General features: G+C 34.9%; 1 protein-coding gene across 7 annotated transcripts in view; it reads left to right on the top strand.

Annotated features, from left to right (window-relative positions):
- Window positions 1-20,784, top strand: part of LOC105343139 (ephrin type-A receptor 4) — a 48,751-nt gene extending 27,967 nt beyond the window's left edge. Inside the window, exons 4-19 of one of the 7 annotated variants that reach the window (XM_066079505.1) lie at window positions 1,804-1,959; window positions 3,306-3,483; window positions 3,704-4,052; window positions 9,484-9,559; window positions 9,741-9,773; window positions 10,444-10,561; window positions 10,830-10,891; window positions 11,857-11,898; window positions 13,341-13,484; window positions 13,668-13,853; window positions 14,086-14,180; window positions 16,469-16,567; window positions 16,967-17,080; window positions 17,382-17,576; window positions 17,863-18,005; window positions 18,204-20,784. In XM_066079505.1, coding sequence (XP_065935577.1) covers window positions 1,804-1,959; window positions 3,306-3,483; window positions 3,704-4,052; window positions 9,484-9,559; window positions 9,741-9,773; window positions 10,444-10,561; window positions 10,830-10,891; window positions 11,857-11,898; window positions 13,341-13,484; window positions 13,668-13,853; window positions 14,086-14,180; window positions 16,469-16,567; window positions 16,967-17,080; window positions 17,382-17,576; window positions 17,863-18,005; window positions 18,204-18,504 — 2,291 coding nt within the window. In that variant the 3' untranslated portion in view covers window positions 18,505-20,784. Of the gene's footprint in view, window positions 1-1,803; window positions 1,960-3,305; window positions 3,484-3,703; window positions 4,053-9,483; window positions 9,560-9,740; window positions 9,774-10,443; window positions 10,562-10,829; window positions 10,898-11,856; window positions 11,899-13,340; window positions 13,485-13,667; window positions 13,854-14,085; window positions 14,181-16,468; window positions 16,568-16,966; window positions 17,081-17,381; window positions 17,577-17,862; window positions 18,006-18,203 lie in introns of all 7 variants that reach the window. The other 6 variants (XM_066079504.1, XM_066079506.1, XM_066079510.1 and 3 more) reach the window with 6 other exon arrangements.
- The last annotated feature ends 1,067 nt before the right edge of the window (window positions 20,785-21,851 follow it).

Raw genomic sequence — 21,851 nt, 5'->3', positions numbered from 1 at the left:
GCCGTACAACTTGGGGTGCAAGGCAGTGGAAAAGTTTTATGAGGAGAAATTGCATCACTGAAAGTAACTGATTTTAGGGAGAAAATTGAAAATTCCTATCTCTCTTGTAAAACTGTATGCAGCCCAGTTTTATGACTCGGCAATGAAATATCCAACGTTTTACACTCTACTTCTATTTTATATTCAGCAACAATTAGTTAAAGGCAGTTAATTACCCCATGATGCCATCAGGAAGCTCCAATAATGTATCTATCAAATTGCACTGGTTTGATGGGCAGATAACTTCATTTGAACAGCGGGTTTTAATTCCCCCACTGGACCCAAAGAAAAATTTTATTCATGTAATTTAGATTCTGGTGGCTGATACAGTCTAGCATTTATGGTTTGTAAATTTGATGAACCCAGCAGCCATGGACTTGGTACATTCAGAAAAAAAAATCTGCGAAGGGAAAAAATGGTTTGATAAGTTTGATGGACATTGAAAGAATGGCAAATCAGGGGAGTTAATTCCTGGTCTGAGCAAAGGAAGAAGATGGCTTTTGGATTCAGTGCATAAACTGTACCTTAGAGATTCAGCAATGTTTGACAGATACAAGCGGCAATGAGTACTTTATGGTACTTAAGGTGTTCATAAAATCAAATGATTTAATTTGATACCATGGGAACGGCATTAATTGTGCCATTGTTTCTCTTGCTATCCTTTTGTGTACAAGTATCTATGTACAGTTATTTCCTTCAGCGTAGGAATTATTTACAATTACCTCTTTGAGGCTCATGAGAGAATTTGACACAGACCAACTAGTTTGAAGAAAAGCAGAGCGTTTGACTTTGGCGGGCAGTACAACGAAAGATGATTATCTTATGTAATGGAATATAAGTTACACTGAAGTTTTGTTTATCACAGATTTTTGGTGAAAAAGAGTGTTCCCTGTCAAAATTTTGTGTAGCTTCAGGGTGAAAGACCAATATTGTAACATATTGCAGCCCATCAGAGTTAGGTTTCAGCCACTACTACACATAGATTGTTTTGTCAGTTTAACTTTTTTACATTTGATATCTAGGATCTAGTGGATTTAATAAAAACCGCGATGAAATAGTATCCCTGGCTGTCTGACTCTTGTCATAGAAGATCAGTTTTCAAATAATTCCTGTAGGAGATTGCTTTTAGTTTCCTTTTGTTAAAAAGTATCATATTTTATGTCGGAGTGATTATTGCATTCAAAAGAACATAAATTGAGATATAAAATGTGCCATTTTTTGGTGCTTTCAATGAAAAGTTGTACCCAAAGGAAGCTGAATAATTATATAAGCATTTTAATGACATGCTGTTCGGAAGACATTAAAGTGGATTTTTTAAAATTATTATTTTTATTGCTTTGAAATGATAAAAATGCAGTTTGCACATTGAATAGCGTGACAAATACATGTTGGCATGTGATACTGATATCATAGGGACTAGGTCCATGCACACACCTTCAAATATCTTGTACACATGTTACCACATTGAAAAGTACATGTTCCGTCCGGTATCTTTTGTTGAAGAAGAAATTTATCTATCCATGTATACTATTGTGGGCAAATCAGAGGCTCATGGAATCTAAAGGTTTAATGGAACATGATTTAAAATCAAACAAGATACATGTCCTGGTACTAATCACAAATGCCAAAATTGTAAAAATATGTTTGAAACTTTTGATAATTTTTCTGCTCATTTACAAACAGACTGTTGAATTTTTTGTCATGTCTGTGTTCGCCAAGTGTTCATTTGACCATGCAATGAAAGTATTCCTTTCTTTTTTTCAGAATGTAGACCTGGCTTCTATAAATGGCTGCTAGGGAACACACCCTGTTATCCCTGCCCTGCCAATAGCTACACCAACGCCCCCAAGTCAGTGGAGTGTAACTGTGCGGACGGGTACTTCCGCAACCCCAGGGACAGCAAAAACTCATCCTGCACCCGTAAGTGCAATGCCAGTAACTTCCTATTACTGAAATACAATTCCTTATCTACTTAAATCCTGTTAGCCCCCCCCCCCCCCCCCCCCCCCCCCCCCCCAACATACATACACACATGTACCATTATTTTATCTCCAACATTCTATAGGTATACACCTAGTACTTGAAGCTAGAGTATAATCAGTTGCTAAAAGTAGTCCATTAGGCAATGTTTTAGAAAATGTAGTACAGGTTCTATTTTTTTCATGAGTTAATAGATTACAAAAATAGAACCAGTGTGTTTGAACATTCAACTGTGTACACAAGAATTAGAAATTAGAAAAAAAATTCCAATTTAAGGATCAAGTTTCATATAGGGCCTCAGTCAAAAGCATATGAGGGTAATTCATAGATAGATTATGGGAATATTGAACACCCAAGGGAACAGAGAGTGCAATTTCAATGTATTTCAGCATTGGTCATAAAAGAAATTTCTAGCCTTGGGCCTACACCTTTCTCTTGTAAATGGGAATTGAAGGCAACAAATTTAGCACCAGCATGCAGCTATCTTGGTTTAAAATCGCATGTCACCAGAACATTACCAGAAATTCATGTTTAACAAAATGGAGTTCTTTAATATTTGTTGATAATGGGGTATTCAGTGTGCTGATTTCTCTCTTTTATGAATACCTGTCTGGGAGTCAATGTGAAAGTAAAGGAAAACCATCATTTCTTATTTCATGTTTTTAAAATGAAGATTTCTGAGGCATGTGGTTGACAAAACAAAAAACCCAGAGACTTTTGGTCTCCCTTAGTCATAGTTTACAGACAGATAGTTGATATATCTCGGCTATGGTTATGACTTTTCATCATTGACATGATAATTGATCGTGTAAATTTTTGATATCTTGTTTAGAATTATGAAAATTAGAGTGAAATGCCCTTATAATGGGGAGAGCAATTTCCAGCTCAAATGTGTGGTGGAAGAAGATAGTCATGGCTCTGTGGGCACAAGTTTTTAAAGCACACACTAAAACAGGGTGATATTTCGCACATTGCCACACATAGAAAGTTTCAAGATTTTTATCAACTCCACATTTAAACACCTGTAGTCTTTAAGCATGTTAAGGGAGGTAACCCAGTAAAAAAGATATTCAGGCTTCTTGGTTTGACCATTGAGTTTTCATGTCAATGAAGTACATCTTTTGTCCTCAACATTTATTACAAGATCACTGAACTTCATAACCCTCATAAGAGTCCACAAATTTTAAGCATTTTTTTCAATGGACTCAGTTTGAAGTACATAGGGCATATTGTTTTCCTCAAATTAATTTTGAAATGAGTTGATTGTATTTTATTTAATTTTTCAGAGCCACCTTCAAAGCCCAGGAACTTGGTGGCTCAGGAGATCACCCATAACTCTATTACACTGGCATGGATTCCTCCGGTATCGGATGGCGGGAGAAAGGATGTCCAGTACCGGATCACCTGCAGTCCCTGTGAGACTGTGTCCTTTAACCCTGGCTGGCAGAACCTCAACCAAACCCGGTATGATGCAGGAGCAGATTAAATCACATTATGATCCATCTATATAATCATGTTGCTAAAAACGTATTTTTTCCTTTCAAAGTTATATTCCAATCTTTGAGTCATAATAATTGCCTTTTTAAAGTATTTGAAAACATTGTCCTTTTATTAGAATGATAAATTTTCAAGATTTCCTTATGGTATTGTTAACATAGACAATTTGTTTTGGTGTCGTTGTCAGGGTGACCATTACTGGCCTGACATCAAGCACCACTTACAGTGTGAGAGTGTCTGCCGTCAATGGCGTCAGCAACCAGAGCAACATCCCAATCGAGTTTGACGAGGGTCAGTTCGTGACCAAAGCCAGCACCCAGACCATCCAGCATTTCCAGATCAGCAGCCGCAACCAGGCCGAGGTGACGGTCACCTGGGACATTGTACCAGGGATCAGGAACCAGGTCCTGTTCTACCAGGTCAAGAGCGCACCCAGGCTCGGTGGATACGGGGACATCTTCCTAAAGAATACCTCCTCCATGCATCAGAATTATACTTTCAAGAATTTGAATCTTGGCACAGAGTACAGTCTTCAGGTAGGTTTTCAAGTGTCTGAACTTTTTCAGGGACCAATCAAGGGACACCCCTTAACCCCTTCACCCTCCCTACTCCATACCTTTCCAACACCACCAAAATTTAATTTTTAAAAAAGAAACATATGTACTATGCAGAAAGTGTGCCTTAGATACTTTTACCAGTTAATATTCATGATCTTTGTATAGCAAGGTAAAAAGTTTTAAAGTTTTTGTTGAGCTGTATTGGACTGAAACTCTTGAAATATAGATATATGTATATGATCAAAAACCTTAATGATCTCTGTTATTGCATACATTGCAAATATATTTCAAAAATTTGTGCTGGGTTTGCATGTTGTTTTGCAGAGCTAAATCCGACCACGAGAGTTGTTTTAGATAACATGCTTCACCTTATGACTTTGTTCAGAGAAGCAAAACAAACTCCGTTTATTGAAACATGCCATTATTTCGGCAATGTGCTGCAATGTTTTTAAGTAGGCAAATTGTTCTTTCAAAGTAATCTGCCTTTTTAACTTTGCTGGGACTTCTGAAATCTGTTTGACTCATTATAAAAAGAGTGTTAGTTTATTTATTGAAGGATTTCATTGTCACACAAATAAAAAGAATTTTTATATTGAAAGCTTTGTGAATAGCAGTATCAACATTAAGAAATATAAACAAGCGGTTAGTCAGATGAAGAATGGTCCATAAAAGTATCACTTCCAACAACTAAAGAAACGCAAGTGTATTGATATTTGTTTTCAATACAAGATCTAACTCTTGGAGAATGCCATAATTGAGTTACTAGGACATTTACAAATGCTTGACAATTTATTGAAGCTTCTGTGTTTGTGTTAGCCATACACATTTTTGATGGAGGAAATTGTCTTTAAGCCAGTTTTCTGGGATAAAATAGCAGCACTCCACTTAATTTTCCACAGGTTGATTGCATCAGAGAGCTAAGCAAACCCTTTGAATGACATTTTTCAATTTCCTTTAAGGAAAGCCATTTTCTTGAAAATCTGATCTTCATAAAAGTGTTTTTGGTATTGTATTTAAAGAGAAAACCAAGAAAGAAAAAAAGGCGTCAAGACTTGTTGTGATTTTTTAAGCGCTGCCTTAAATGCATAAAAACGGAGTCCCTATCTGTGCATGTATCAGTAAATGATAAAACACATGCGTTCTTTTCAAATCTGTGAGCAAACTGAATGATGTGATTAAGTGTTGGGAGGAGAGGATTATTGCAATTGTTTATGTCTACTCTCTTCAGTTATCTTATCCTAAATTCTGTCAAATTGACACAAATGTCAGCAAATGTCAGGTTTTCAACCTTTCGACATCCCCCCTTTCTTTTAAGTCTTTCTCATGATAAACGTTGTTCAGTTTTGACAGTGTCTAAAACCTAAGTTTTCTAAAAGTACTATTTTTACTCATTTGGGACCATGACGATTTCTCTCTCTCTCTCTCTCTCTCTCTCTCTCTCTCTCTCTCTCTCTCTCTCTCTCTCTCTCTCTCTCTCTCTCTCTCTCTCTCTCTCTCTCTCTCTCTCTCATCACCTATTATAATGGACACTACACTGTCTCCATAGTTGCATTAAGTGTTCTAGTATCCCCATCCACACAGAGACCTGTATCATTGATTATCGTGATCCAGTGGACAGGGTGAAGTCAGAGGATTCACCCTGCGTGCTGCAAATGTATGTTTTGGGAATAGCCAGGTTTTCCTGAACGCTGTGATGTGGATTGATTGGTAGCACAAAATTGAAGCATTTTATGGCCCCTGTTCATTCAGGGTGAACCATTTTTATGTCCCATTTCTTTTAATCAAATGTTGCTATGGGTGCCCTTTACCTGAAAACAACTGAATTGTTAAGCTTAAGCTCCTGTAATTGCATTGCATTTCTTTTGGTGGGTTGCAGTTTTTCCCTCTTGTTTTAAGCAAAGTAATTTGGAGCATATCAATTAATAAGGAGTCTTTTCTTTTTCTGGCGGCTCAAATCATCATAAACTCTGTACGCTTGCATAATCTGATAGAAATCAAAGCAAACACCGGACATTTTACCGTTTCTTTATCAATGCATTTCCTCCAGATTAACCAACATATGAAATGTACCAAAAAGAATTGGAGATTATTGAAACATATAAAATGCACTAGAAGTAATTATTGTAAGTTAACATCCTGCATATTTATGAATGGTGGTGGGTTTGTTATTGTTTGTGTCAGACTTGTAGTAAAACATTAATGACACTGCAACACGCTAAGGCTATAAAAATTGTCCTCAGTCTTAGATGTCAAAAAGAAATAAAGTATGAAAAAATGAATGTCCATGCTGTGATGTTACGGGAAATAAACTTCGGGGTAACGAATGTTCAAGTTGGTAATATTTGGCTTCACATGTTTTGCTACATGCAGTCACCTTATAATGTTAATATATCATTGAACTAATTCATCCTTCTCAATGTGTAAAAAGAAAAACATACAAAAAGAAAAAGATGGAATGAATTGAAGAGTTTTTACGGCTCAGTAAATGCTTGCTGTTCAATATTCATATTGGGGTTGATGAAGGGGATGCGAGGTATTAGGAGAAAATCAGAGTTGTGTGGGAATTAAGAAATTAAGGGGCATATTGAACATGTCATGTGGAGAAAGAGTTAAAATCAACAAGGGACCTTTCATTTTTGTCACAACAGGGGACAAAACATATGGTTCAATGATTTAACCAATCGAGACATGCAAAAACAATTGCCGTAGGAGTATCATTTTTCTGTTTTCCCCTTCTTTATGTGGATCATCATTTAATTAAGTTGCTGCAATTAGACTTCTTGATTTGACTATTTTTTTCCTTTTTGCAAAAGTCAGAAATATTTATTTGATTTAGAATAACAGAACAAGGGAAAACTTGGGGGATCTTGTTATTTGAGTATGCAGATAGAGACAAGACAGTCATATTTATGAACAAGTTATCAAGAAGGCAATTGTTCGGGAGGTATAAAAACAGAGATGGTTTGGAGTGGGTAGATTTTAGAATATTTATTGTCCTTTATCAACCAGAGTTGCCTGACTTGCTTAGTGATTAACGCTTGGAATAAAAACAAGATAACATTTGTCATGCGGGATCTGAATTTTTACTCTGTGTTGATAAAGGAAGAAATTTTACACCTCCAAGTGTGATTCAGTAATCTAATTCATCAAAACTTATCAAGGGGGATGATACCAAAACATTTCTTATCTTCAAATGGTTCAAAAATCGAGTCAAAATTTTGAGCGAAAATACCAATTTGAACACAACAGATGGGATTAAAAGCAATAAAATGATGGAAAGGCGCTTTTTACCTACTCTATGTTTTTCAAACTTCGTCAATTTTTTTTTTTTAGTTGGGAAACGTGATTTGTGGTGCATGTTGTATTTTGTCTGAAATTGTGTTATTTGAACAGCAAAATGGCTCTGATCAAATACGAGTTTCATAATACCACAAGTGTTTGTTTAAAGATTAGAATGACAGAATATATTGTTTATGAATGTTTCCACCGATATGTGAAAAGCAAATTATATTACTAGATAGTAGCAGTGTGTTTTTTAAAGAAAAAAATTGATGCCAACAGTTCGTTCTAGGCGGTCCCTAATCTTGAAAGTAATAATTATTGCACACAATCAGCGGGATAAAAATTGTGCTATTTTATGCTTGGAAGGTGAAAAAGCACCAAACCTGTAATTAATCAGATCGTGAACTTATGTTTTTTCTCTCAAGATAAATGTTACAGAGGGCTGTAAGTCTGATGTAAGGCTTCTGTCGGTGCTCTAATAAAAATCCCGAGACATGCAGAAGCAGAAGACTTTATCATGCTTTATGTAAGGTTCCATTGGAGAAACCTGTCGCCAGCAGGCAAGAAAAAATTTGTGAATTACAGTCACAGACGAGTGCACTTTTTTCAAATAGACACTTTTCTCCAGCTTTGAAGCAAGGAAAACCCTATAATTTGGGGCTTTAATTGTGGAATTTAAGTGTTTAATACAGGTTAAATATTTAAGTTTTAGTACCTGTTTATTTTTCATCCTAGCAAATTAGGATATTAATTGACAGTTAAAGTCTATCTTAGATCAGAACCGAATTCATCAGAGATCAGTCTCTATTTCCTGGGTTGGGGTTTTTGAAGGGCCTGAAGCTGCTCTTTAAAAAGAGCATATGGTAATGATGATTTTCTAACCCAATAATTTTACTTTTTTATCTTGAAAACGGGCCTCTTGTTTATGTTGCAAGTATTTTTATGCTTCACTGAATAGATTTTTTATTGCCATATACTGGTACCAAAATAATCTTTTTCTTTTTTTTTTATCTCAGAAGTGAAGTTCTTTTTTTTTGGTGGATAAGGACACAAACAGAAAAATTTGACAAAAACTGCAGAAGTGCATGTAGATAAATACAAAGTTTTTTAAGTTCAATTTTTCTGACAACACTATGGATCCACTGAAAAAAGATTACTCACTTTTTAAATCTATAAGCAGTAACTAAAACTGAAAGAAAAAAAGGACAAATGCCACATATAGATATTACTTTAATGAAATGACAATAAATTTGTAGAAGTTTGAAATCTATGTGAGAATCTTATAGATGATCAATCAAAACTGAAATATATATTTCTGCTTGCATGCAGTCAATCTATTTCCACATTTTTTTGGTCTAATTGGGAATCCATAACAGCCAAACAGGACTACATCACAGATAATGAGAATAAAACGGAGCAGCCTTGTAAAGTCGGTGTTAGCTGGCGTTTTGTTTGTGCGATCATTGATGAAGTGGTCAGACGTTGAGATGGGAAGAATGGTTGCTGTCATGTCTCGAGACTCGAGTTGAGAGTGTGTAGTGTTTTGTCATTTTATTTCCAATAAACCTAATCATTCTGGGACTTGCAGTCTGACTTTAAGAGGAGTTGCACTCCTGATAATGTTTCTTGTGGTTGAAGAAATAAAAATTGTGTGAATATATATTATTTGACTGAACTGAAAAATTAAGTTTTTGTCTTGTCTGTGTGTTGGGGAGTGTTGAGTTGTATGATTCCATTTTCAATTTCAAAATTCATAACCAGCATATTGTAATTGTCTTAGCATATGTTCATACCGAAAATTAATTCCCAACCCCTATTACACCCTTTAACCAACCCCCCCCCCCCCCCCCCCCCCAAAAAAAAAGTATGCGTAATAATAAAAACTGCATTTCCGTTATGATAAATGCTAAACAAGTTATCATATAATAAGTGGTACATGTATTGCATGAATTCTAACAATGAGTCTTGTGCCAAGATCAGTGTTGGATGTAATTATGGCAAAGAACATCATCTTTTGGAGAAAATGAGTTTTGTTTAAATTGATACATGTGCCTGTATGATATTGAACAAGCCTTTTAATTGGAAGCCTGACACACTGATTATGTTTTTGAGTATTTGTGTATTGTAGGTGAGGTGTTACTTGGTAGACAAAGGATGGGGCGACTTCACAAAGCCACTGCACGTCATACCGGGAGATACTGCTGGTACGTTCATTCATTCGTAATTCTCTCTGCCAAAATTAGAATTCTGTGATAATTTTAAAGGATTCTGCTGCCAATTTCAACACGTAATTTCTGTACATGTACTTGCCTGTTTTGATTTGAAAATGTAAAAAACTTAATGAAAAGGTTTTTGTAATACAAAAAATGTCCAAATTTGAAATAGGTGGATGGAATGGAATGGCCCAACGTGAAAAAGGTTGTTAAAATAAAATCTAGGAAAAAATATCCCATCATATTAGCATGCATGCAAAAGAAGCATGCATTAAAGATTTTACTTTCCTTTAAAAGCTTATGATGTACTTTTGTACTCAGAAACTCTTGTTGCATGGTAGGGGAATTAATTAAAACTGTTCTTGTGATACATGCATACTCTTTGCAAACTATCATCCAAGTGATTAGCTTTCTTTTAATTAAAACTCAGCAGTTTGGTGCTTGTAGACATACTCTTTTGTGTTAATAGGAGATCCATTGTATCTAAATTAATGCTATAAAGTAAAGTGATGTGTAGATAAAGTATAAATAAATTCTCATCTTTGGTCTTCATGTACAAAAGCAATTTGATTTATTAAACCTTTGGTTGATGCTAACTATTGGCATTACTTAAAATTTCAACATTATTGCTTCCTCTTCAATATTGATCTTTTTTATGAACCAGATTTATTTAGCACATTACACATATACAGCCTCCCCCTCATTTTACACTAGATATTTTTATTTCTCTTCCTCAAAAAATGATCTATTCTGAATGAAATGCATGCTCCCTTGAAATTGCATTGACCTTGTCATATTTTTGTTCATAATATGTACATGTATTTTAAGTCCTTATAGGAGTGAAAGTAGTCCTAATTTTGGGGTTGTTTTAACAGGAGAGAAAAAGATGGATCCCCCTCCGGAGATGTCGGTGGGGATCATCATTGCTGCTGTTCTGGCCGTTATCCTGTGTATGGCTATAGCGACCGGGATGATCGTGATACTTATCAAAAGGTGTGTCTTTGGATACTAAAACGCTGAAATTATCAATGTCTAGTGGCAGTTCAAGATTTACTTGATTTTGATAGATTAGTTGCTAAGCCAATTATTCAGAAGTTAATTGACTTGTAAAATTGATAAATTAAACTTATTGAATTAGTGACACCATATTGTGGACATTTGGTGATGGAGAAAAGAGTAAATAGTGTTGCTCCAGAGATTTGGAGCAGCCGATAAATCTGGGATGCATTTTTGTATAATTGTCTGTGTTGTTCTGTTGCAGGAATCAAGGAAACTGCCAAAACGACAAAGGGGGAGGGGAGTACGACCCGCCGTATAATCCCGGTGAGGGTATGCACGTTTTGCACGTACTAATCAGAATTGTAGCCATAGTAACAGCTAGTGACAGAAACCGTAGAGACTAGTCGGTCTGTCGCTAGGACTGCGTGTGTATTGTTTTATAACCCCACTTCGTGTCACTTTGAAGCATTTTTGATTGCATTTGGTAAGGAATGTGAATGAACACAATTGGATTTGCATTAATTATTTCTCCCTCCTTATTATGGAGAGGTTGTTTGTTCTATGTGCGAGAGAATGATTTTTGTTAACAGTAAAGCTGCCATATTAATCAAAGCAACTAATAACTAACATAGTTCTTGCAAAAATGAAATTTTTTATTTTCTTTATAGCATGCTTAAATGGTTGATGTATCAAAATGTATGCATGATGCAGTATAATTTTATTTACCAAAAACACAATACCTTGTGTTGTCAGAGTATGTCTTTTACTATGTTCGTCTGTCTTTTTTTATCCATCAATGTCTGCTTTTATCACTCATTATCAGCCAGAGATTTCATGTTTTTCATTTGTAAGCATGTCTGCAAGGAATTTCTATAGTGTATACAGCCATTAAGTTGAAGGAATGTTACGGTTTCAAAGAAAGTGACCTGTTCTTGTAAATGAAGTCTGTCGGTAGACCAGTAGAAAGTAGTTATTATGATGCTGTTTGCTTAGGTATAGAATAATCTTAATCCGTAGTTGACCAGTGCATGGCTATTACATGTATCTCTTTACATGTATTATACTTGAATGATTTGCATGTGTATTTGAACTCCCCATGGATTGCTACAGATATTTTGTAATTCACAAATCATCTTTAGAAAGATTGATGTTTCAATATAATTTTGCCATCATGGTTTATACATTCAAGCTAAAAGTGTCACTCTTGAGGAAAAAAATTGGTGTGGCTTGTGCTTTAATTATGATTTTGATTTTTTTTTCTGCTTACTCATAAATTTTTATTCCTGTAGTTCTCCATTGTCCCCCATTGGAGCCCCATTTGAATGGTGGATGTAAGTAGCATGGATACTTGTCTTAACGTAGTTATATAGACTCTAGCGTTTTAGATTCTTACTAAAAGGCCACAACTGGGGAGAATTTCTGAGCTCTGAACAACGTACACCCTTTCTAACTTTTTCTTCTGCAAACTTTTTACATTTTCATAACACAGTTTTAATTTGTAGTGCAGATACTAACATTGTTTCATTCTTTGTGTGATCTTCATGTCTTATGCGTTGCATTTATTTGAGTGCACCTGCAATAGTGCTGCACAGTTTTTGCACACTGCTTTCCTGTGTTTGCTTGCGTACCCACTCTGTACTGTTTCTATGTATCTTTCTTTCTTTCATATCACCAAATTTTCACATCAACGATTTCTGGCACCCCTATTTCCCCTCCCATTGCTGTCATCGACAACATTTATATTTCTGTGAATGTCGAAAAATAAAAAATCTTTTTAGATTGTTGAAAGGAAATGATGGAAACTTTCTTTCAGAGTAGTATTGATACAAGAGGTGGAGTCCTTTCATTGAAAATTAATATTGTTATCACATTCAAACAAGGAAGCGACTTCAAACCCGGATTGTTATGTAACCAAAATCTACATGCATCAAAGCTCTTGTGAAACAAGCTTCAAGATTTAATGCTTCAATTTAAAAGATAAGATGAAAGAGGCAAAAACTTATAATACCCTTGTTTTTTCATTTCACTGATAGCCATAACACACAGAGATTTGCAGAGTTTTAAAAAAGATTTCTTTGGGTTTTTTCTAATTCTCAATTCCAATTAATATGGATCTGTTTCTCCTCCAGAAAACCAGCCTTGATGTGAAAATTACTAGGTGCTTGCGTTTAATGAGCTGGCTTGTACAATATGATTGGCTTGGTCTGAAACTGGCTAATTTGATTAACAAGGAATCGCCCATTGATATGCTAATGACATGATGAGAGAAAATACAAATATTGTGACAGTTCACATTCCTTGCCAGTTGTTCAAACAATTTATTGTAATCTAATAAGTGATTGCAGTTGTCCTTCCTCATTATGTTAAATAAGATGAAACAAAGTTGGATTAAAATAAATCCCTTTGGTTAGAATTTCCGAACATTTACAAATTATGCTTATTAGGATCCCATCTATTTTTTGATTTTACCAAAATCATGTTTCTTATACTGGTACTATGACTACATGTGCATTAACGCCATGAATTTAGAACAATTTATCAATAAATTTAATTATTTGGTTTAACAAGTCTCATGATATAAAAAGAAGAAACTTGTAAAGTTATTGATTTTATATGGAAAAAAGTCCATTTTTACTGATTGTGTAAGGAAAAAATGAATCCCACACAGTTTAGAGGATAACATGCAGTTTCAACTTACGGTCCTGAAAAAAAACCTCATGCCAATACTTTGTGTGACTGGTATATACTGCACTGTGTGTCTCTACAATTTCAGTGACCATGCCACTGTTTCCTCCCAACGACTGTGTCAAGTCCTACGTTGACCCTCACACTTATGAAGACCCAAACCAAGCAGTGCGAGAGTTCACCAGAGAAATTGATGCGTCACACATCACCATTGAATCTGTCATAGGAGGAGGTAGATAACATGATTAACCCGCAACAATCAAATTTATCGCTTTTTCTTGTTCTCCATTTTATGAGACTTTCATGATACTATTTCTACTATTTCTAAACTTCATTGTATTTTGATGAACATTTTGGCCCATAAAACTCCAATTTGTGTGCAACAATTCAAGTTTTCTAAATTTACCATTTTTAGGAGAGTTCGGCGATGTCTGCAAAGGAAAACTACGCAATCCTGTAAAGCCAGAAATGTCAGTAGCCATAAAGACTTTGAAGCCTGGTGCAACAGACAAAAACCGCTTAGATTTTCTGACGGAAGCCAGCATAATGGGACAGTTTGACGATCAGAATGTTATATTCCTAGAAGGAGTTGTCACAAAAAGTAATTTGAAGATTTTTTTGTCACTTTTTCCATAAGCCCATTCTACCACTTCGGAAATGTTTTCTAAAATAAAAAAGACACACACTGTAAAAAATTTCAACTCCCTTCCGCTTTGCTGATTAAAAATTACATCATTACCAAAAATTCTCCAAAAAATTTTGGTATCAGTTTTCCATCATTATTAAATCTGTTCTGCTTTGAATTTTCATTATCAAATAAAAATTGCTTTTAGATGAAGATGCAGAAGTAATCATTTGTTTTGCAGGCCATCCAATCATGATTGTCACGGAATACATGGAAAACGGATCGCTTGACACATATTTACGAGTAAGTCTACCATGAATTTTCTTTTTTTTTCTTTTTTTTATATATGGTACATATTTACATTAGTCTTTTTTTTTGGGGGGGGGGGGGGTGTTCATAATGGAATATTTGAAACTCTTGTCTTTATAAAAAATAAATTGTAATGTGGATTGGAATTAATCTGACACAGTGAGTGGTAAAATAGACATCACGGCAAGGCAATATCATTCAATTAGTATCCCCCTCACTTTTTATGGGGGGACAATTGTTTACCCAGACAGATGACTGGGAGATGGAAATTTGCCTTCTCTTTTTTCCCACCCTGATGTGCCATAGATTTCCTGAAGTAATCAAGAAAAATATCCTTATTGATGAGTTAATGTTAGTTGATATTCCAGTCTTGTCATAAAATATCCTGGCACATCCAAATAAAAGGACTCATAAAATTCCTTCTGATTAACTAAGAAGTGTAATAACTCATTCCATGGTCCAGTCATGTAATGCCCAGAAATAATTAATCAATTTAGATTGGTTATCCTCCAGTGCAGATGTACATTCATTAAACTGTGGTCGGGACCCCCCTCTCCAAAAAAACAAAAATTGGGGGTGAAGAATCTAGGAAACAAAGGGACATAAATATCAATTAGTCTCTTCTATCCGTCAACACCTGGTGGAGAGCTGAAGGGTTTGTAAAATGCAGCACTCATCCTTTCTGTCTGCTGTAATGACAGTGCCATACTAGCTGGCTCCACTTGACAAATTTGCTGCAGGGGGAGAAATAATTACCAATTTGGGAAATAATCTACTGAAGTTCTTGCATATTTCAAGACTCATTTGTCTTTAAATTTCCTTCTTTTCTTCTCTAAAGGTTGAAATCGTTCGGTTTCCACGGGTGGTATTAAAGAAGCTTTCTAACTCTTTTTTCCACATTGACTATTCAATTTGAATGTGAAAGTTTTCTGGTGCAGAAAATTAATTAAGAAAAATGTCAGAGGGGTTTTTCTGTTAATAAAGGGCTTGTAAAATTGCACAATCAGTTTTGGGAGGAAACATGATTGATTAAATGTTTTATGAAATGAAGGTTGAATTCTTGCTTTCAAGTATTTGTGGCTCCCTGCAATATTAAGATGAATTTCTTTTATTTTGTCCTGTAAAAATTGTCAGGCAACCCTTATTTTACTATTATAGGATTTACTTAGTAATCAATTGTCCCATAATCCTATCCTCTACCCAACGCCTTGAAAATCTCTTGTGCACCATTTTACATATAAATACATGTTATCATGAAATCACAGTCAACTATTTTTGGTCCCATATTTTTTTTCACTATACTGGAGCAAGAAAGAAGGATTCGTGTATATTTCCTGCTGAATGATGAAATGAGATTAATTTTGAGTTGTTGTTGCAATCCAAGACTTTTATTGAATGTTTTTTGTCTAATGTTTTATGGAGAAATAAATGGATGGAGGAAGAAATCGCAGAGGGCAAGGGGAAGCTGACTGGATTTTGATGAGTGGCTGCAATGCAATCAAGCCTGCTCTGTCCCCTTCCAGTCATTTTTCATGACAATTGTTGTCAGATCCCCGCAAACACCATCAAACCTCCATTAATCTTCTCACCAAAAAACCTAGGAAGAAAAAAAAGACTAGTTATTTATACTCACATAAAATAAAATCCTGACACGGACAGAAAGTATCCCAGTCAATGCTGAACACAGAAAAAACACATTCTATAGAGACAAATTATCAATTATTTTGTGATGAAGGACAGGGGGATTACAGAGAAAGGGGAAAAATGAGTGATGGATTGGTCGGAAATGCAGAATCTGGTTATTGTGGGCAAGTTTTATGCATGTCTGCCCATATTATTCCCTCATTGCAAAAAAAAACCCAACTTGAACCCCAATAAGCTGATTTTCATCAAGAGAGGTTTCCTCGTAAGTCTAATTTATTGTTTTCTATCCCGTTTGACGGAGGACCCATATTTCATTGTTTCTTATAACTGCTGCGTCTGATAGAAATTCACTATCTCCCAGACGTTTTATTGTTGACATAATCCCCCCTTATGATCACCTCCCGCCATCTTAAGAGGAATCTCTACCATCTTTTTGTCAGTCACCTCTTCACCTTGCCCAGTAAAAAGTTGCGCAATGCTTTGGTTTTTATGGCACATCACATGCTTGTTGCCAGCCAGTTTCTTTAATAAGGGTTTCGATTAGTTCACAAATCATTTTGAAGGAGCCTGCTTGACATAGTGGCGACTGTTTGTTTGAATGTGTCCTCACAGATTTATGATTTTCAATATTTTTTCAGAATAACGATGGGAAGTTCACAATAATACAGCTGGTTGGAATGATGAGAGGAATTGCATCAGGAATGAGATACCTATCCAACATGGGCTACGTACACAGAGTAAGAACCTCAAGCATTCATCAGCATGTACAAAAATTCCAATCAAAGTCTATACATATAATTAAATTTTGGCTCATTTGAAAGAATATAGAACACTGTTAACAGCTTAGGAAAGGGAAAACCCAATTTATTCTTTGATTAATCCTCATTTGGATACCTTTCAAATCTCAACAAGAGATCTCTCTACAGTTTCATCTTGATTCAGAAGTATTCAATCAAAATATCAGATAAATTTAAGAAAAAGTCTAAACTTGCAAACAAATTTTATCTGTGATGTAATAGCTAAGTGGTTAATGATGAGCTCACAGAATTGTCTGCGTTAAGGAGTTAGTATCTACACATCAGAAAGAAGGAAATGCATGGCCTATATAATGCTAACTCTCTTGTGATTGTTTGCAGGACCTAGCTGCCCGGAATATTCTGATTAATGATAATTTGGTCTGTAAAGTGGCTGACTTTGGATTGTCCAGGGAAATCGACATAGACACTACTGATGGGGCCTACACTACAAAGGTAGGGAGATTAAGATCTGGTGCATCATGTACCGCCTTCATAACCTCTCCGTCACTGATCGAGAATAGATTACTTCACTTTAACTCATTTTGCATTTATGCGCAAATTGAGTTTGGAATAAACTGACATATCAAAACTCAAGAGAACACATCTAATACTTTTACTGGATATGGAATGGTTTAAGGGTAATTTACATCTCCTGATGACAAATTCTTATGATTTAAAAATTCTTTATAGATATATCAATAAACTGCAGTATTATCATTCTGACCAAGTTGATATTTTTTATATTTGTATGCAGGGTGGAAAAATTCCTGTGAGGTGGACAGCACCAGAGGCCATAGCGTTCCGGAAGTTTACATCGGCCAGTGACGTGTGGAGTTACGGAGTTGTCAAGTGGGAGGTGGTCTCCTATGGAGAGAGGCCATATTGGAACTGGTCCAATCAAGACGTCATCCGGGCCGTTGACCGGGGGTACAGACTCCCACCACCAATGGTAGGGGCTCAATTTCATTTTTTAATTATATATTTGATATAAGTGATGATTTTCATGAAGTAAATAGTGACATATATAAGCTAAGACTTTATTACTGTTTTCTTTAATTTTTCCTTTTGCAAAATTAATGTCATGGTCAACCATACGATATGAAGATAATGAATGCAAACAATATTTCATTCCCTTAATGTAAAATTCATGTTCAATTAATTGCCGTTGCTGGTAAGGGACGGTCAGTCCTGAAAGTGAATTAGCCTGACTGATTGTGTTGTGTTGGTTTTGACAGGACTGCCCAGAGGCTCTCCATCAGCTGATGCTGGACTGCTGGCAGAAAGAGCGAGGAAACCGGCCCAAGTTTGACATCATTGTCAAAAGTCTAGACAAGTTCATCAGAGCTCCAGAACTGCTAAGGAAAATTGCAAAGCCAAGGTCTGTCAATATAACTAAATGTACCTGTCTATTATTATAATGACTACATGACTAGTTTAAATTGTTTTACCTATGCCAATTACATCAATTAATAAAATCATATTTTTAATGGTGTTGAAAAGTGTTTAAGTTGTTTTTTGAGCTCCTGCTTAAATTTGCAATAAAAAGGTGCTTAAGTTGTAAATGTGTATTTTATAGGCCTGAGTTTTTGATGGACACCAATCGTACACTACCCATGAATCGACAAGGAGAAGTTTCTAATTTCACCAATGTGGAAGGTTGGCTCATATCCATCAAAATGGAGAAATACATGGACAATTTCTTAAACTGTGGTTACAGGACAATAGAGCAAGTGTTGAAAATTACTCAGCAGGACTTAGAGCAAAGGGTGGGGGTCACATTAATAGGACATCAAAAGAAAATCATGAACAGTATCCAAACTCTGCGTGCACAACGATTCGGACAATTCCCACAAGTTTCCGAAGGATTCCTTGTATAGTCTCACGTGTGCTTGGTTCTTCGTAGTGTGCTTGTTATCGAAATATTTTTTCAGTTGTGATGCTGACAACCTGTGCAATTTGATTCGAAAGAGAAGCAAAGAGATGTTCTGAATGTTACATTCAATCAAAAAAAGGAATACTGCAACAAAATCGGAAGTCTGTGCTCGCTGCTTGTGTCCACAAGAAAAAGAGAGTTGTCCGCCCTTTACAGCAAACAACTGTCAAGTTCTGTCATGTTTTTTGCATAATGACTTTATACTATGATCGCCCTAAGGATGATACTGTCCGTGAGTTAGCCAGAGTGAGAAATGTAAATGAGTGTGTGAAAAAGAAAGAAAAGGTCATATTCCTTTATTTTGCTTGCGAGTGTATGCCAGGGATTTTTATTTGCTAGTTGATTTTTTTTTTAATCGTACAGCGACAGTATGCAATGTAATTGGCTGTCTCTCAAGCTAGCAAACTTCTGTTTATTAGTATTGTTGTTTGTATGTATGTGTTTGTGTGGTTCCAGTGTAACTGGGCATTGATTTACTATTATTTAAGTCAGAAGCAGTGTATCAGTATTTATATCACTCTGCCACATCTTGTTTGTGAACACTGAGAATTACTTCATATGTCTCAACACTTTTTAATCTCTCCTCTCTTTTAACCGTAGAATTTTTGTTTAATCAGCAGTTAATTGGTACCAAATACTTTAGTTCAAATTTGGTTATTTTAAGATTTTTTTTTTTTTACAAATACATGTACTATCAAATTTATTTAGTTTAAATGATACATTGTAGTGCATTTCATTTAGTGTTCAAATTCAATTCAGTTTTTTTAAAGGTGCTTTGTAGATGCCCAGATATTTTCTGTTTGGTTAATTTCTATGCAACATTTGAACCATTCCACTAACAAGATATTCCCACTTTTGCCAACATAGTGTACTCATTTGATAAAATCTTTGCATACCTGCCGTGTACTCCTCAAATGTGAAAATATTTACAATTTTAAAGTAATTTCAACTAGGAAAAGTAAAATGCCTATATGCCAACAATAACTTGTACATATCAAAGCCTCACAAATTTCAGTGTTTATCGATGTCAAAGCAAATTATCAGTTGCTTTCCACAATCAAACACAATACAACTTACTTATATTAAAGGACTTCAATTTAATGCGTATATTGTAAATCTATGTGATCCATTCCTCATTGTTTGTGATTCTCTCCATTTATTTTCAAACATCAACCCCCCACCCCTAGCCCCACCAAGTTGTGTATAGTACTCCATGTAGTGTATAATTTGTAGATCATTTTATTATCATTTTGTTTTGTTTTTTTGACTCTGTATATAATTTGTAAATTCCGATAGTGCTGTAAATAGTATACGCAAAGTTTATACTGATGATGCTGAATAAAACTAATGTAAAGCAAGCAAATTTACAAATGATGTGGTTGTCGTCTTCTTACAATTCTTGTCTTAATTTTTTTCTTACAGAAAGGTTTGTTTTTTTAAATGGGTTTTTTTTTTTTTTTTTGTCGTTAGTTTTTAACATTGAGTTAGTGATTCCAATATGAGGTCAGATGAACCACCATTTTAACTTTTTGTATATTTTTTTTTTATGTTGATAATTGTTTTAAAAGACAAATGTGATTTTAATATTCATGCCTATTGATTTATTTTTTCTTCTCACATTTGAAAAAATAGTAAAGAAATCCTTTTTTTTATGCCGTTTCATTTCAGTTTCTGTATGAAATCCCAAACAGGTGAAGACAAGTTCTGTTGGCAAAATAATTTTGTTGGCTGTGTTGTAGAGTTTTGTTTTTGAAAGGAAAAAATGTTGTTCTCAATGCCTGAATCAGCAGTTACTTTATATTAATGTATTTTGATGTCAAAGTAAAAAGAATCATTCGCAAATCATTGCTTTTTGTAAGAACACACACAAACAAAAAATAATATATCATATCTGAAATGAAATTGGTGCTGAATTTACAAGTTGATTTATGCATATTGTATTTGATATCGAGAATGAATTCCTCCTAATTTTACCTCTTTTAACTGGCTTCTTTTAATTAATTTCTGTTGATTGGAGTTTGTACTGTTACTGTGAAAGAAAAACTGCAGAGACCCAGAGGTCACTTTGTGAAATTTTGAGAACGATGAACTTGTCTATACTGAATTCAGAATGATGGCTTGTTTTGTTTTTTTTGTGAACAGTTGATTTTAAAGCAATATGGTTCCATGACTGCTAGGTGTTCAGAAGTACACAAGATATCACAATAAATATATATAAAATCTGGTTTCCCTTTGTTTTGTCTCTCTCATTACAATTACCTGGTCCCAAGATTGCATATAAAATGAAAATAGGCTTACTAAGTTATTACAAAATTTATACTCTCCGCTCCACCTGAGCTGTACATTTTATGACTGAGCAGTAATACCTCCATGTTCAATAAAATACAAAAATTGCGTTTTGGACATTCATAGTTAACACTTTGTCGTTTCACGAAGGAAGGGGAATATGTTAAGTAAATAAAAAAAAAATATCGAATATTTTTATTGCTATCAAAAACATGAAATGATTTCAATGATAAAGTAGCCTTCTGTGTAATGGTACATGTAATTATAATGCTTTGACTTAATGCCTATTTCAATTGAAAAATTTTCGTACCCCCTTATGGAAAGGAATTTTAAAATACAGTAACTAATAAAATGGACCTGGTGTTTTCATGATTAATAAAGTAATGCATCATAATTTGCATTAAACCACGCTTTATCGGAAATCTATGCAGAAATTCTAAACCATACGGGTATAAAGTGTAAGGGGGATCACGCGTTACATGTAGACTGTATAGTTTGGAATTCAATAGTTACATTAATTTGGAATTTTGACGTGCTTGTCGATTCCCAGTTTACAGTCTGTGGGGCCTGATTTGCCTTAATATATCAGGTTTTGCACAAATTTTCAACGTCATGTAGAACAAGGAAATGAATAACAACCTGGAATGTTTCATAACCTGATGATTTATACAGTATATAAAATATGTTGCGTACAGAAGGGCCGATCTTACATCTCTACTGATCCTAATATCTGTTTGTAAAGGTTTTGCCGAAAATTCATAAGAAATAATGAATGATAAAGAAGACGAGAAGTCTGAATAGTTGGGGATACCAATACAATGATAATTTTCAAAGCATTAAACAACAGGAAAAGCCATTATCTGACTTCTCCTTTGAGACTTAAAAATAATATTTGTAAATGGTGGTGTCGTAGGTTTAACGCAAGCATGTACTTTTATTAAAGTCATTTAGATGAAAAAAAACCCACAGAAATGGGCAGTAAGAGCGACAAATCTGGTTACAGAT

The sequence above is a fragment of the Magallana gigas genome, chromosome 3, assembly GCF_963853765.1.
Source record: "Magallana gigas chromosome 3, xbMagGiga1.1, whole genome shotgun sequence".
NCBI classification, from domain to species: domain Eukaryota; kingdom Metazoa; phylum Mollusca; class Bivalvia; order Ostreida; family Ostreidae; genus Magallana; species Magallana gigas.
This window is presented reverse-complemented; position numbering and strand designations above follow the sequence as displayed.